Below are 15,216 nucleotides of genomic sequence, written 5' to 3'. Positions count from 1 at the left end.
ATGCCGTTTATACCAATAACCGGGGTCAATCACCATTACCAAAATATCTTGTTCGGGTTTGCACTTATGCGGGATGAGACGGAGATTTCATATAAATGGGTTTTGAATACATGGTTGGAAGCCGTCGGAAACAAACCTCCCCTCACTATTATTACGGATCAAGATATAGCATTGGGAAATGCTATTGCCGAGATTTTGCCGGATACCAAGCACATATTATGTTCGTGGCACATAAGTAATAAATTTCCCGAAAAATTGTCGGCTTTGTACACACAATATCCGGAATTTAAAGGGGATTTTAATGATTGTTAGTACAAGTCGTTGTCACCCACAGAATTTGTTGGTAAGTGGGAGGTTTTGGTTGATAAGTATGGACTCGAGGATCATGTTTGGCTAAACGATATGTATGTCATAAAAGATAAATGGATTCGTGCTTACACAAAACAACATTTCTCCGCCGGTATGACCACCACCTCAAGAAGCGAGTCCATGAATTCATTTTTTGACGAGTATGTGAAAGCTTCAACCGGGTAGAAAGAATTCATTGAGAATTCACAAAAAGCTTTGGAAACACAAATTCTTAATGAGGTTAAAGCCGACTACGAGACCGAGTATAAGGAAAGGAGATTGATATTTAATTCCCCCTTGGAAAATCATGCTTCTTCTATTTACACAAAAGAAATGTTTAGGCAATTTCAAAATGAGCTTAGAAAAAGCACATCTTATGTGGTAAATAGTTGCAAAGATGGTTCCAATTACATGTGGAAGTTGTATTTAGTTGAGAAGTATAATGTGCCGGAGAATCTTAGAAGAAGGTATCGGGTAATGGTTTCTTTGGAAGGAAATATTGATTGTGAATGTAAAAAATTTGAACATTCTGGGATGCTTTGCAAACATATCCTACGCTATCTTGACAAGAAACAAAAAACTATGATACCAACAATTTTTATCAAATCAAGATGGACGGCGAGCGCAAATAAAATTGATGGTTTTTCGCCTTATAATCCTCCCGTTCTTGTTGATGTTGGTGATTCAACAACGGCAAGGTATAATGCTTTGTGTAAATCTTTTCAAGGTTTGGGTGCTCTTGGAAGTTGTTCAAAACCACGATACAATTACGTCATGGATTTGATTGAGAAAGGAAAATGTTACGTGATTGAAAAGTTTCGTGAAGAAGAAAATAATTCAAGAATGGAGGAGGAGTTCCAAGTTTACGATGAACATGATCCAATATTCAATCCTCCAATGTCACAAACAAAGGGAAGAAAGAAGGATTCGGCAAGGTATAAAAGTGGCATTGAGACGTCAACAACAAAGAAAAATTCAGGAAGGTCTAAAAGTGGTATTGAGACGTCAACTGAAAAAATCCGTTATTGCGGTTTTTGTGGTGTGGCCGGACATGATAGGAGGCGTTGTCTTAAAAATCCAAATAGAAATTTTAAATGATTTAATTCTATTTGAATGTAGAAATTTAAATTAATGGAATGTAATATTTGAATTTGGAATGTCATATTTGAATTTGGCTTTTAAATATTATTTGGTATGTATTGGAGCTATAATTTACTTTTTTTATAATTACAAATTTTAAAAAATTAATAGCTGAAAAAACAGGGGAGTTATACCTACTTCCGCAATGATTCATTGCGGAATGCTTTTCCTTTCCGCAATGATTCATTGCGGAAGGTCCCCTGTTTCCCCTGTTTTTCCTTAGCTTCGAATTTTTAAGGAATTAATTCAATTTTAAATTTTTAAAAAATTTAAAATTAAATGGAAAAAGTCAGAAATGGTGAAAAACAATTAGTGACAATATTTTTTGATAATTCCAGTCTCTCCTCTAATTTTTGATTATTTTTTAATAAAAGTTCATTTATATATTTATTTATTTTTTAATTCAAATTAATACAATTAAAGGAAAAAAATCAAAAAAAAAAAGAAAAATGGTGAAAAAAATTAGTGACACTATTTTTTGATAATTTCAGTGTCTTCTCTAATTTTTGATTAATTTTTAAGAAAAGTCCATTTTTTTTATTTTTTTTCTTTATTTTTAATTCGAATTAATACATATTATTAAAGGAAAAAATAAAAAAAGGAAAAAAGTCAGAAATGGTGAAAAAAATCAGTGACACTATTTTTTGATAATTCCAGCGTCTCCTCTAATTTTTGATTAATTTTTAAGAAAAGTCCATTTTTTTATTTTTTTTCTTAATTTTTAATTCGAATTATTACATATTATTCAAGGAAAAAATCAAAATAAAATGGAAAAAAAATGAGAAATGGTGAAAAAAATACAGAAATTATTGTTTAAAATTTTCAGTGTTCCAGGCATTTTTTGCAATAATTGTAAGAGTTTTTATTATTTAATTCGAATTTATTCATATGCAGTGACCAAATTATAAAAAAATAAAACAAGATGACCAAAGTGTGATTTTTGTAGAACTTTCAAGCTTCTGCAATGAATCATTGCGGATGGGACTTGTTTCCGCAATGATTCATTGCGGAAGGGTACTGAAATCTGCAGACTGCAAATTTTGCTGTTTCTGCAGCCTGCAGTTTTCTGCAGTTTTCTGCAATTCCTAGTTTTCTTGTCCCTGTTTTTACGCTACAAACTCAAGAATAAAAATACATAACCATTCCAACAAATCAAACACCAATCCAAATTAACCAATCCAACAAATCAAACACCAATCCTCATCGAAAGTGATAAACATTCTAACCATTTATTCTAACATTCAAAAGCTAACCAAATCAAAAATCCAAACCAAATCCAAATCAAAAATGCAACCCAAATCCATACGAACAATTTAACCATTCTAAATAAGTTCATACCAACATGAACAATCGAAAAACTACTACAAGAACCAACATAAGTATACAAATACAAGTCCAATAAATCTTCTAAATTTAAGAAATAAATCATAAACCCAAACTTCTTTGGGTCAATACCCATGCTGAAAGATGACGAGCACGCCCCCTACGCAATTCCCAAGTAATGCGATAACGAAATGTCTCTACATCATCATATGGATGCCAGACAGCGTGCTCCAATCTAATCCCATTAAGAATGGCATCCACATACTTGCATACATAGACACCGCAGTCAACTCCAGTATCTTGCTTCGGCCGAGCCGTAACTATAGCCATCTTCATGAATTTCTTTGTAAATCTCTGGGGGTCCAAGTAATTTAGCCAGCACGGGAGGACTTTCTCCTATAATTTCAAATAATTAGTAACAAATATGAAATAATTAAGCATGAATTCTTTTCTATAAGTCTTTATTATGTATTTTATCCTAAATATGCAAATAATAAATCAAATTAAGGTCTAAAAGACATGAATTCTTTTCTATAAGTCTTTATTATGCATTTTATCCTAAATATGCAAATAATAAATCAAATTAAGGGCTAAAAGACATGAATTCTTTTCTATAAGTCTTTATTATGCATTTTATCCTAAATATGCAAGTAATAAATAAAATTAAGGTCTAAAAGACATGAATTCTTTTCTATAAGTCTTTATTATGCATTTTATCCTAAATATGCAAATAATAAATCAAATTAAGGTCTAAAAGACATGAATTCTTTTCTATAAGTCTTTATTATGTATTTTATCCTAAATATGCAAGTAATAAATAAAATTAACGGCTAAAAGACATGAATTCTTTTCTATAAGTCTTTATTATGCATTTTATCCTAAATATGCAACTAATAAATCAAATTAAGGTCTAAAAGACATGAATTCTTTTCTATAAGTCTTTATTATGCATTTTATCCTAAATATGCAAATAATAAATCAAATTAAGGTATAAAAAATATGAATTCTTTTCTATAAATCTTTATAATGCATTTTATCCTAAATATGCAAATAATAAATAAAATTAAGGGCTAAAATACATGAATTTTTTTCTATAAGTCTTTATTATGCATTTTATCCTAAATATGCAAGTAATAAATAAAATTAAGGTCTAAAAGACATGAATTCTTTTCTATAAGTCTTTATTATGCATTTTATCCTAAATATGCAAATAATAAATCAAATTAAGGTCTAAAAGACATGAATTCTTTTCTATAAGTCTTTATTATGCATTTTATCCTAAATATGCAAATAATAAATCAAAATAAGGGCTAAAAGACATGAATTTTTTTCTATAAGTCTTTATTATGCATTTTATCCTAAATATGCAAATAATAAATCAAATTAAGGTATAAAAGACATGAATTTTTTTCTATAAGTCTTTATTATGCAAAGATTAGAGGTTACCATGAAGTAATACTGGACGGAGTAAAGCATCTTGAAATTAGAGAAGGGCCCATCCTCACGAAGTGGATCAACTAATAAAAGTTTCATCTTGTTCAGGTCCACAATAAACAAGATCCAATGACCTCCAGTGCATGTAGGAAATAAAGCATAATCACATAACTGGATATCTGGCCCTTGAAATTGCCTATGGTAGGTCTTAAAGAAGTCAATCTGTTCAGCAAGCTCCTCTCCTGTCTTCTTGTATGGATTCATCTGTAAAATAGACGTCAGTAACAACACAATTCAAGAAATAATAGACATTTGTAATTAAAGAGAGGTAGGTATTAGATGTTAGTACATTCAGATTTGTGCTAACATGCTTTGTCTGGAACATGAGGAAACTAGGAGCAATGAAAAACCTCTTTGCCGGCGAATGTAGATCCCCGTTTTACCACATATACCTTTCTCGAAGCCTTACCAACTCCATATAAGCATTGACAACATCATCCTCCAATTAATCGAATAAAAACTGTTAACAGTCGCTGGTTGTGTTTATCAGTTAACGACTTCCGCAATGAATCATTGCGGAAGTATTAAGGGCAAAAGGGTAATTTCGATTTATCCGCAATAATTCATTGCGGAAGCCTCTTACCTTCCGCAATGATTCATTGCGGAAGTCAGGAGCCCTTACGCAATGAATCATTGCGGAAATACAGGTTGTCTCCTAAATAGATCCCAACCAACCATGGTTGGGGAAGGGCACCCTTAAAAATTATACTGAGTAATAGAATAATTGACATTAATATTATTTTTATAATTTGAAATTTGAAATTTTAGTTTAATTAAAAAAAATTAAAATTATTATTTAAATATTTTGCTGAATTTCAATTTTACCCTCCACAATAAATATTTTTAACAAAATGGTTAAAGGGATGTATATTGTATTTGATATCTAAAGTTAGGGCTTGCAAACTGTATTTTTGAAAATAAATATATAGTTTTGTTATTCAATGAAAGGTAGGGATTACAAATGCAATTAACTCAATTTAAAGGGTGGTGCTAAATGCAGTAATAATTTACTCCATGCAGTAATAGGAATTATTATATTATCCCCTACTTGTTTTTTGTGTAGAGTTGACAACATACTAACATTAAATATATATACATTAATCAAGACTTAACACATTAAACACATACAGTCAACACATTAAACACATACATGTTCTTGTTTTCTCTATTTGCAAGTTGTTTTACCCACCTTTTTTATTTATGTAGTTAAAAGGTAAGCATCAATCTCTCTGAATCCGCTATACATCATTTATATTATGCATACATGTACTAATGTTATATAATTAGTCTTGAAAAATAAATTTTTAGTGAAGGCACTAACATATCTAGTTTAAAACAAAAAAACAAAAAGAATAACATGCTGGTATATAATGTGTGTACGTGTGTTCTGATAAATTTTTTAAAATAAATTTTATATGAATTATATTTTATTTTTTTGAAATAATTTTACTCCACTGATAGCTAAAAGGTATGTATCAATCTCTGTGAATCAGGTTGTACATCATTTATATTATGCATACACTGTTATATAATTAGTCTTGCAAAATACATTTTTAGTAAAGACAGTAACATATGTAGGTTAAAACCAAAAAAAGTAAAATAAAAAGAATAATATTGTGTACTGATAAATTTTCAAAAATGAACTTTATATGAATTACTAAATTTTCTAAATTTTTTAATTTAGAATAATTAAGATTAAAAATTTAAAAATAATAACAAGTTATGTTAAATAAGTTATTACATAAAAAAATTATTTATACCCTTAAATAGCCTGATTAGCAAAAAATTAAGATTGAAAAGTTAAAAATAATAATAAGTTATGTTAAATAAGTTATTACATAAACAAATTATTTATACCTTTAAATAGCCCGATTAGCAAAGAATTAAGATTAAAAAGTTAAAAATAATAACAAGTTATGTTAAATAAGTTATTATATAAACAAATTATTTATACCCTTAAATAGCCCGATAAGCAAAGAATTAAGATTAAAAAGTTAAAAATAATAACAAGTTATGTTAAATAAGTTATTACATAAGAAATTATTTATACTCATAGCATGATTAGCAATACAGTGACATTAAATAACCTAGATGTTTAGACTAAGTAACACAAATTGATTAAGTCAAACTTCATTAATGAGCTACCATGTTATTTAATATTTACACGAAGTAATGTCTAATTGCTGATTACTGAGCAAATTATTACTACATTTAGCAATCATGATCTTAAATTACAGTTGCTATTTTGAAATTCGGTACAAACTATTACCGCCACATTGCAAATTGCAAATTCCAATCAATTTTATTGAAATTAGGTGCAAATTTTAGCCACCAAATTATATGTGCCTGTTAATTTCAAAAATTAAGAATGAAGATTTCTGACAATACTTTATTTTGATTTGTGTTGAACCGGAAGAAAGTTTTAATCCCTCTATTTATTTTTTGTCACTTTGACTTTTACATACATTTCAATATATTTTGATCGCCTAATTATAAATATCATTTGTAAAAGAAATTCCAAAAAAAAATTAAAATTAATTTTTTAACAATTCGGTCAAAACAAATTAAAATATGTGTAAAAGTAAAAGCTTCAAATAACAAAATGGAGGGAGTACTATTATTATATTCTCCTTGTACAACTTTTGGTATTCTTCTCATATTTTACATACCTTTATAGATTAACTTCACCTGTATGTAAACTTCGATGTTCCCCTTGTGTTTTGGTAAAGTATGATAGACTATGATCTAAACGAATAGAGCATACAGGTATGTAAATTATGAGAATAACCTTTACCTAGCAAAAATTGCAAAAGGTCTAGCAGATTTTTTTTCCGTTATTGAATTTGGGTACTAATTGTGATTGTAAAAAAATATATTTTTTTTGAGAAAACGAAAGTAATTTGCATTTAAAATTGGAAAATTGTCATTCTTAAAACTGAAAATTTCTCAGAATTATAAATGTGTCATTCTTAAAAACACGATCTCTATTATATGTTTTTAAGTTGATTTTATGAAATATATTACTCATAAGCTAAGCGCTAGGGGTGTACACGGTTTGGCCAACCCGACCAATCCAAACCGAACCGACCCTATTTCGGCCGAACTAAACCGATTTTTTTCAACCCGATATATAGTTGGGTTGAAAAAATGTCAACCCGATTTAATTGGGTTGGATATGGTTTTCGATAATTTTAAACCAATCCAACCCAACCCGATTAAAATTTATATGTACATGCTAATAAGTTAATCCAGAATTATGTTTAGGCCATTTACATAGATCCATATATCTCTAACTCTAAATGTAACTTATAACCTCCGTGTTCATAGTTTATTTCGTAACAATAATAGATGTTTGATTAGTGTTATATTTTTTGCATTTATGATTCATTCCAATATATAAAGCATAAGCAATATTATTAGTACTTTTGATGTCGAAAATTAGATGTTTAACACTATTCAATATGGAGGATTGTAATATTGTTTTCAACTATTTTCAAGTGTTTTAAACTTTAAAACCTTATGTTTTATTATAATTTTTTATATTAATTTTGTATATTTAATAAACCGATCAAACCGATCCAAACCGAACCAAACCGAAGTATACACATTGGTTTGGGTTACAAATTTAAACGGTTTGGGTTGGGTTGAAATTTTAAAAACCCGAATTAATTGGGTTGGGTTGCTAAATTCTCCCAACCCGCTCAACCCGATCCGTGTACACCCCTACTAGTTGAATAGTCTAGAACGCTTAGCCACATAATAAGATAAGACTATGATATGGTAGATGGTTTGTGTTATGTTTTAGTATTTTTTTTGACTGGGTGGTAAATTTAAAATATTTAGTTTAGAGCGGGATCTCTAGGGGAAAGATTGAGTTTTGAGCATAAAAATGATTGAAATATGAGAAATAGAAGAGACTTACGACAACTACTTTTGGCCGATAATTTTTTACGGAATAGATAAGCCCCATGTAAAAAAAATCATGTGCGGAAGTATTATCTCGTTTACTTATATATATTATTGTTTATCATTTTTTACTTAGAACACATATTTGTGCAAACACAAGCCGGGATTTTTGAAAAAACAGTCTTTTTATTCTTTGGAATGAGGATAAGACTGCGTACGTTATACCCTCCCCGACACTCCCATAAGCGGTATTATTGGCTATGGTGATGATGATGAGGAGTTTTTAAAACCTTCCTATAAATCATCATGTTTTTCTACCAATCAAAAATAGTTCCAAGAAATAAATGAAATAGTACCATTACCTCAAGACTCAAAAGAGTTACAATTTGGTGCATGCCTACAATTACTCGTACTATCTTACACATAATGATGATTAATTTCTTATTAGCCAAAAAAACTAAACTCAGCCCTGTACTTCCACATTTTCTGTCTCTAATAAGCTCTCTTCAGTCTTCATCATCAAATGAATTTACAGCAATAAATTCTTTCTACATGCCCTTATTACTAAGAGATGGACCCATATAACAACTATTACCATACATCACGCAGATATCTTCCATTCATTTGAAGATTTTTCACCAAGCTCTCTGCCTTGCTACTGTCCAGAGCTCCCTGAAAATCAATCAAGAACCTGTTAATCATAATATTCCAGAACAAGACAAACAAGAATAGAAGCAACTGGTTGTAGTTCTTGGTCAATTGCAACTTTCCAAACAAACAACTCTGTACTACAGATGTTGACCAAATATCAGATGCTATTGCTCGTTCTTAGACCCACAATTAAATTATTTATAGTTTAGGTAGTTCTAGGCGGCACCAACACTATTTTGTGTACCATAGATAGTTGGCTACATAATATATATACGATTATTCTCCAATATTTTAAAAAAAAACTTGATAGATATGAGTTGTATAATATACCTGCTCTTGTGCAATTGTGTGGAGCATTCTATGCACATCTTTGGCCATGCCTTTAGCATCACCACAGACATAAACATATGCTCCCTGAGATATCATGTCCCATATTTCTGAAGCCTGGAAATGCAAACAGACTCTTTAACTTTAACAGAAGAAAAATCCAAAAAAAAAGTGGAAATGTTTTTTAACTAGTAGAATATTCCATACCTTTTGACTCATCTTATGTTGGACGTATTCCTTAGCAGGACCCTCACGTGAGAAAGCAACAACCATCTCAGATATTGCACCAGTTTCAACAAAGTGATTAAGCTCATCCTCGTAAATGAAATCCTAGAATGAAGGTTAACACAGAATCACATCAGTTAGATAAGATGACATGAGACTGTCAAGTTTGTCATCTATGATCGGTAAGTTACTAACCAATTTTCTATTCCTGCATCCAAAGTACAGTACTGCAGATCCAAGTTCTGCTCCAGATTCCTTAAGAGCTAACCTTTCCTGAAAAATAGAATGAAATTTTTTTAGTTGGATAAGACAATATCTTGAGAAAGATGGATTAATATAAACACACTTGTCTCAGACCAGACCTGCATGAAACCCCTGAAAGGAGCCAACCCGGTGCCAGGACCAATCATAATAATAGGTACTTTCGAATCAGTTGGAAGTCTGAAGTTAGATTGCCTAACGAAAATGGGAGCCCAGCTGCTCACATGAGCATCCTCCAATGACACAGCATTCTGTAAAGGGCCCAACAAACTAACATGAGAACTGACAAAGATGTGATACTGGACACTGCCTTCAAATTTCTTTGGAAATTACAATCAAATAGAAACAGTGATATGATAAGAAACAATTCCATCTCTCCACAAAAGAAAATAAAAAATATACACATCTAAGTAACCAGGTTATCTAGGACATCAAAGTTGGCAATAATAAGTCAAGTATAATTGTACAACACCTTCATCCAAGTAGAACATATCCCTTTGTGTATTCTTCCTGCAGGCGTTGTCTCGTGAACTAATGCACAAGTTACATGAATTCTTGATGGAGCCATCCTATACAACATTAAACAAATTAATGAATATATGCTTAAATGGAAAAAGAATAATTCAAATCATATAGCATGCATTCATATAGGCTGTCTTCCAACTCTTCCAATACAAACTCTACATACAGCGAATCTTGTACGCATTTTTGGTAATATCCGCCTGTATGTGCCTGTGTGTGTTTTATTCTATTTTTTTCTCAGTGTAGATGAAGTGCTATACAACAAAATGAGAACAAGGAGGGGAGAGCATATATCTTACCTTGGTGAGGAAGAGATAGAATAGTATCTGGGCTGCAAGCGTGGGGCAACAGATGCAAAGAAAACTCCCACTGGGGGTCTGGCTGACGGAAACTCAGCCAAGACTTCTAGCAGGCTCCTCTGACTAGCAACGAGCCACTGCGCATATTCATCCTGTAAAAGAAAAGTTCAATTATGTTAAAAATATAAAGTTAATACTTAATAGTTTTAAATAGAGGAATTCCAAAAGAAATCCGAACCTTTCCAACAGGAGATGCAAGAAATCTCAATCGTTCAGCTTCGCTAGGATCAGATGCATGAGCCGCCAATGCAACCAAAGCAGACTGGGATATACACATGATTACAACCATCAGCCAATAACTCGCATGTCTATATAAGTTAAAAAAAAAAGATTTACAAGGAAAGAATACACACCTTTTTTGGAGTACTCAAAAGATCTGCATATCTAGTAAGTGCAGTTCTAAAGCTGCATGGGGGGAAGGGGGGTGGCAGGGATCCCCCGCTAAGGGGTGTTCCATCTTCATTATCAGTATGAATGGAGAAATAAGTATCTGGTGATATATCAATCAATCTTTCAGCCTCTTCAACAATTTCAATCAGATTTTCAGTGTAGACTCCTACGTGGTCACCAGTTTCATATCTGCAAAAGGAACAAAAAGGTAATTGAGCAAGTAATATTTGACATCAACTCCTGATAATTATGTGGTTTTATTCTCAGATGAAATACAGATGCCCAAATCCACTAAATAGTACATTACAAATGAACTAGCTAGTTACTTTGAAAATTCAACTAGGCAGAGAAAAGAGAACATACGCAAGTCCAGTAGAGGAAATATCAAACTCCAGATGGGTGCAGGAACGATCCGATGCAGGTGTGTGAAGCTCTCTTCTTACAGCCACATTAGCCCTGCACCCAGACACAGTTCATTTGTTTAGGTGGATGAGAGCTAAGGCATACAATATGCAGAAACAGATATTGCAAATCATGAAATATCATCAGATACCTGCAGGGGTGTTGAGCATCATGTACAGCATGGCCATTTAATTTGCTCATACTCCGAACTAGTGGAGATGATGTATCAGTTTGATTATAAAACTGAACACGATATTCTAGCACAGCAGCTGTATACGGAGTGGCAGCAGCCATAGACTCCTCGTCCAAGAGCAGCTGATCCAACTCAGGCCAGACCGACTCCCGCCTAAATTAAAGACAGATCATTTGAATGGTAGCACTCTAATTTAGTACATTCACAAGGAAGACAGACTGTTTATATACTGAGAGTGATGTGTTTTATATTGACATACCATGCAGTAAAGTCATCTTCAATACATTGGTCATCATCTCCCATACCAACTGGAACAAGACGCTTGGCACCTAGAGAATGTTGAAAAGGTCAGCAATATACGTGAACTGGAGATGATATTAACTTCGCATTTTTTAAATTATTCTAGCAGGATGTGTGACCAACAAGCAACAGCAATTTCATGATAATAAGTTTCAGCTCCTTGACATTGCCAAAAACAGAAAAAAGAGGACAGGCTTTTCTTTCATAGAGAGACGATAATATGTCAGCAATTATATTGTGAGCAAGTAAACCAATGACCGGGTGTAAAAGAAATTGTGATTCAGAGTGATTGGGTGAACAATCAACTTATTGTGATTTAGGAAAATGAACATACCCTGCTCAACAAGGCCGTCATCCACAACCACCGCAATCTACGCATTTCAAAGAATAACAGAATATTACGTCAGCAATAAGAAGAGATTGCACAGATTATAGATACATAACATTTAATTACTAGAATATTTATTCATATGTTTTGGACCTTGTTAAAATGCTCATATTGCCTGTTTCCAAGGCCAAATACACCATATTGAAGATTATTAAGCCACTCCCCTCTCTCTTTGCCCTGTTCCATATTACATTCTCCAAAGTCAACACCAAATTTCTTTCAAAAACCACATCTGTAACCATTCTATTGAGTAAGCAAGATGAAATTACCTCACAAAACCACTTGTAAAATCTCGCTGCATTGTCGGTTGGTTCACCATCACCATACCTACATTGTGACAACCATAATCACAATAAACAAATTGATCTTTATATAAACAATTTTCCGTGATCAATTTTCAGATAAAGTTGCAGGTAATCAAACTCACGTGGCTAAGAAAAAGAAAACCATAGATTCCTTCTTAAGTTTTGTCTCGTACTCATCATCATCAGCCGCATAATCATCCTACCAAATCAACCAATCGATAATACATTCTAGTTAATCATCAAACTCGATAAATATAACATCATACATCACCAACAAGACATATACAAATATACTTTATATATTTGTATATTTAAACTCACCAAATCAATAGTTTTAAAGATAGCATCCGGATATCTTGCTTTCGCCTCCTCCGCAAGTGCCTAACAAATATAAAATCCAATCCGTTTCATTTCACCATACACCTTTATAAATAAAATTAATTACTCACACAAAACATTAATATAGAGAGATCACGCTTCAACGAGAATCAACTTAAAATGAGAATAACTAATTTGGCAGCTGAATCCGGTAATCAAGACTAATATGCACGACTTTAATCACTTTCTCGTATTAAAACCGTAATAAGTTTTAAAACGAGAAATTGTAAATTTAAGCTGTTTTTCATATTAAACTCATGATTAGCATTAAAACAAGACCTCGTGATTCGTTTATCAAATTCGTGTAGCTTAAACCGATGATCAAGACTAATTTGCACAACTATAAGCCTATTTTCATATTTTTAAAATCGCTATAACTAATTCACATCCAATTCACCAATTTCAATTCCACTAATATTTCGTTAGTTCTCACTCGAGCACAAGCCTATACATAAAAATTCATTAAAACATTCATCGAAAAATCGAAACCAATTTTAAAAATTTTAAAAAAATTACACAAACCTTAGCAAAACCTTCAGCAGTACCAGTCTGAGTACCGTAAAAAATCGTAACTCTTTTTTTACCGTCATCAACTTCCTCCGCCATTTCAAACTTCGGGATCACAATCTTCGCCGGCTCGAGCTTCTTCACACTCTTCGTCGTCGTTGATCTCCGCCACATCATCACCAATCCTAATCCAATCAACACCGCGAACGACGTCGTAAGCAACATGATGACGTCACGGTTCTCGAGCAGCAACGTCATTGATTCAACCGAATCAATCTTCAGAATCGACGTCAGCAAGTCCACCGGCGACACTTCCATTGATTCCGATTGCATAGTGATGGTATATGAATTTAATATTATTATTATTTGTGTGTAATGTGTGTGTATAGGTGGTAGTAGTTGAGAGAGAGAGAGAGAGTTGGTTAGTTTAGGTGAGAGAGATGAAACGGTGTTGTTGGAGAAAATGAAAGAGAGGGAGAGGGGATTTTATATGGGGACGAGTTGAGCCCACCGGACTAGACTACTGAGTTGACTCAGTTCTCACCTAATGTGTTAACTCGGCGTTTGTGATTAATTAAGCTACTAGGCTGCTAAAGGCACAAATCTAGAGGCAACAACGTCGAGTCAATATGTTTTGCTCAGCGCAAATTCAACAATGATCCAAAAATTTAAATTTGGGCATATTATCCCAAATCTCATTCTAATAGTGATACAAATGGGATACAAATGGTCAGATCCAAATTTGGATCACTTGATTTAATATAAAATAATAGTTTTATTATTTGTAATTTATGAAATTTTAAATTGATTTTTGATTATTTAATTATATAATTAATAACTAAATATAATTAATAGTTAACAAAATTTATTTTTAAAATAAAACTTGAAATAATGAGAAAATATAATTTCATTAAAGTTTAAAAATAACAAATAAAGAGGCATATATTACACTTAATGATGCATTAATTGAGCATTTGTAGAAAGAATATATTAATTCGGAAAATTAGTGTGTATCAATGATATTTTGTATGTTAATTATTGTAATAAATGGTTTTCATGAATTAAGTGCACAATTTTAATATTTTTATGTGTATTAATTTTTTTTTATTTAATTGATTTATGAAATATTATATAAATTGTTAATAATGATTAAATGATAAATTTAAGATAAAATTGTTTAATATGATATTTATATATTATTATATGTAAAAAGTAATTTGGATCACACTCTTGGAGTTGGTTAGAAATTTGGATCAGTTGGTGATCCAAATTTGAATTTTTGGATCACAGCTGTTAGAAATGGCCTTAGAATTCAATTTTTTTTTTTTACAATATTGCAATACTAGAATATTGTAAGGTTTAAATGGATGATATTGGTATAATAATATAAATATAATATTCCGAAAGTGATCGAGACAAATATCAAAACGGTACACGTGAGTCAGAGCATATCGCTTAAATGCGGTTTACCTTGGTTCACGTAGTTTGCAGGCTATTGCGTGGGTCCGTAGGGTTTACCTAGTGCGCACCCGAAGGGTAGCGGCTGCGGGTTAGTTACGATAAAAAATAAAAATAAATATCAAAACGGTTATAGATGATAATATTTATGACATTTGTTATCTAGTTAACTGTACGTTTTTTAAAACGGTACATTAAGCGAATAAAATGGACGTGAAACAAATATTAAGTCAAACAAGCGGATAAAGAACATTAAATGGTCAAATGTGAATTAAAACAATAAAAGAAATGTAATTTATAAATTAGAACAGTAGGGTTTTTAGAAAAAGAAAAGTATCA

At 31.7% G+C, this 15,216-nt stretch overlaps 2 protein-coding genes across 2 annotated transcripts; one reads left to right on the top strand and one right to left on the bottom strand.

Annotated features, from left to right (window-relative positions):
• On the top strand, positions 1-534 carry LOC141692056 (protein FAR1-RELATED SEQUENCE 5-like). Its single transcript, XM_074496798.1, has 2 exons — positions 1-235; positions 335-534. The coding sequence occupies exons 1-2, from the start codon at positions 1-3 to the stop codon at positions 532-534; spliced, it is 435 nt and encodes a 144-aa protein (XP_074352899.1).
• Positions 535-8,542: 8,008 nt separating this feature from the next.
• LOC141689536 (NADPH--cytochrome P450 reductase 2-like) lies at positions 8,543-13,965 on the bottom strand. Its single transcript, XM_074493864.1, has 18 exons — positions 13,435-13,965; positions 12,856-12,915; positions 12,657-12,733; positions 12,499-12,556; positions 12,323-12,406; positions 12,176-12,212; positions 11,801-11,870; positions 11,500-11,694; positions 11,310-11,402; positions 10,910-11,135; positions 10,735-10,818; positions 10,497-10,648; positions 10,148-10,244; positions 9,777-9,926; positions 9,610-9,687; positions 9,397-9,519; positions 9,193-9,306; positions 8,543-8,883 (listed from the first exon to the last, which is right to left on the bottom strand). The coding sequence occupies exons 1-18, from the start codon at positions 13,750-13,752 to the stop codon at positions 8,803-8,805; spliced, it is 2,097 nt and encodes a 698-aa protein (XP_074349965.1). The 5' UTR covers positions 13,753-13,965; the 3' UTR covers positions 8,543-8,802.
• Positions 13,966-15,216: the final 1,251 nt, after the last annotated feature.

Source organism: Apium graveolens, chromosome 10, assembly GCF_009905375.1.
Source record: "Apium graveolens cultivar Ventura chromosome 10, ASM990537v1, whole genome shotgun sequence".
Lineage (NCBI taxonomy): Eukaryota > Viridiplantae > Streptophyta > Magnoliopsida > Apiales > Apiaceae > Apium > Apium graveolens.
The sequence above is the reverse complement of the archived record's forward strand: the minus strand, read 5'-3'. Positions and strand labels throughout refer to the sequence as shown.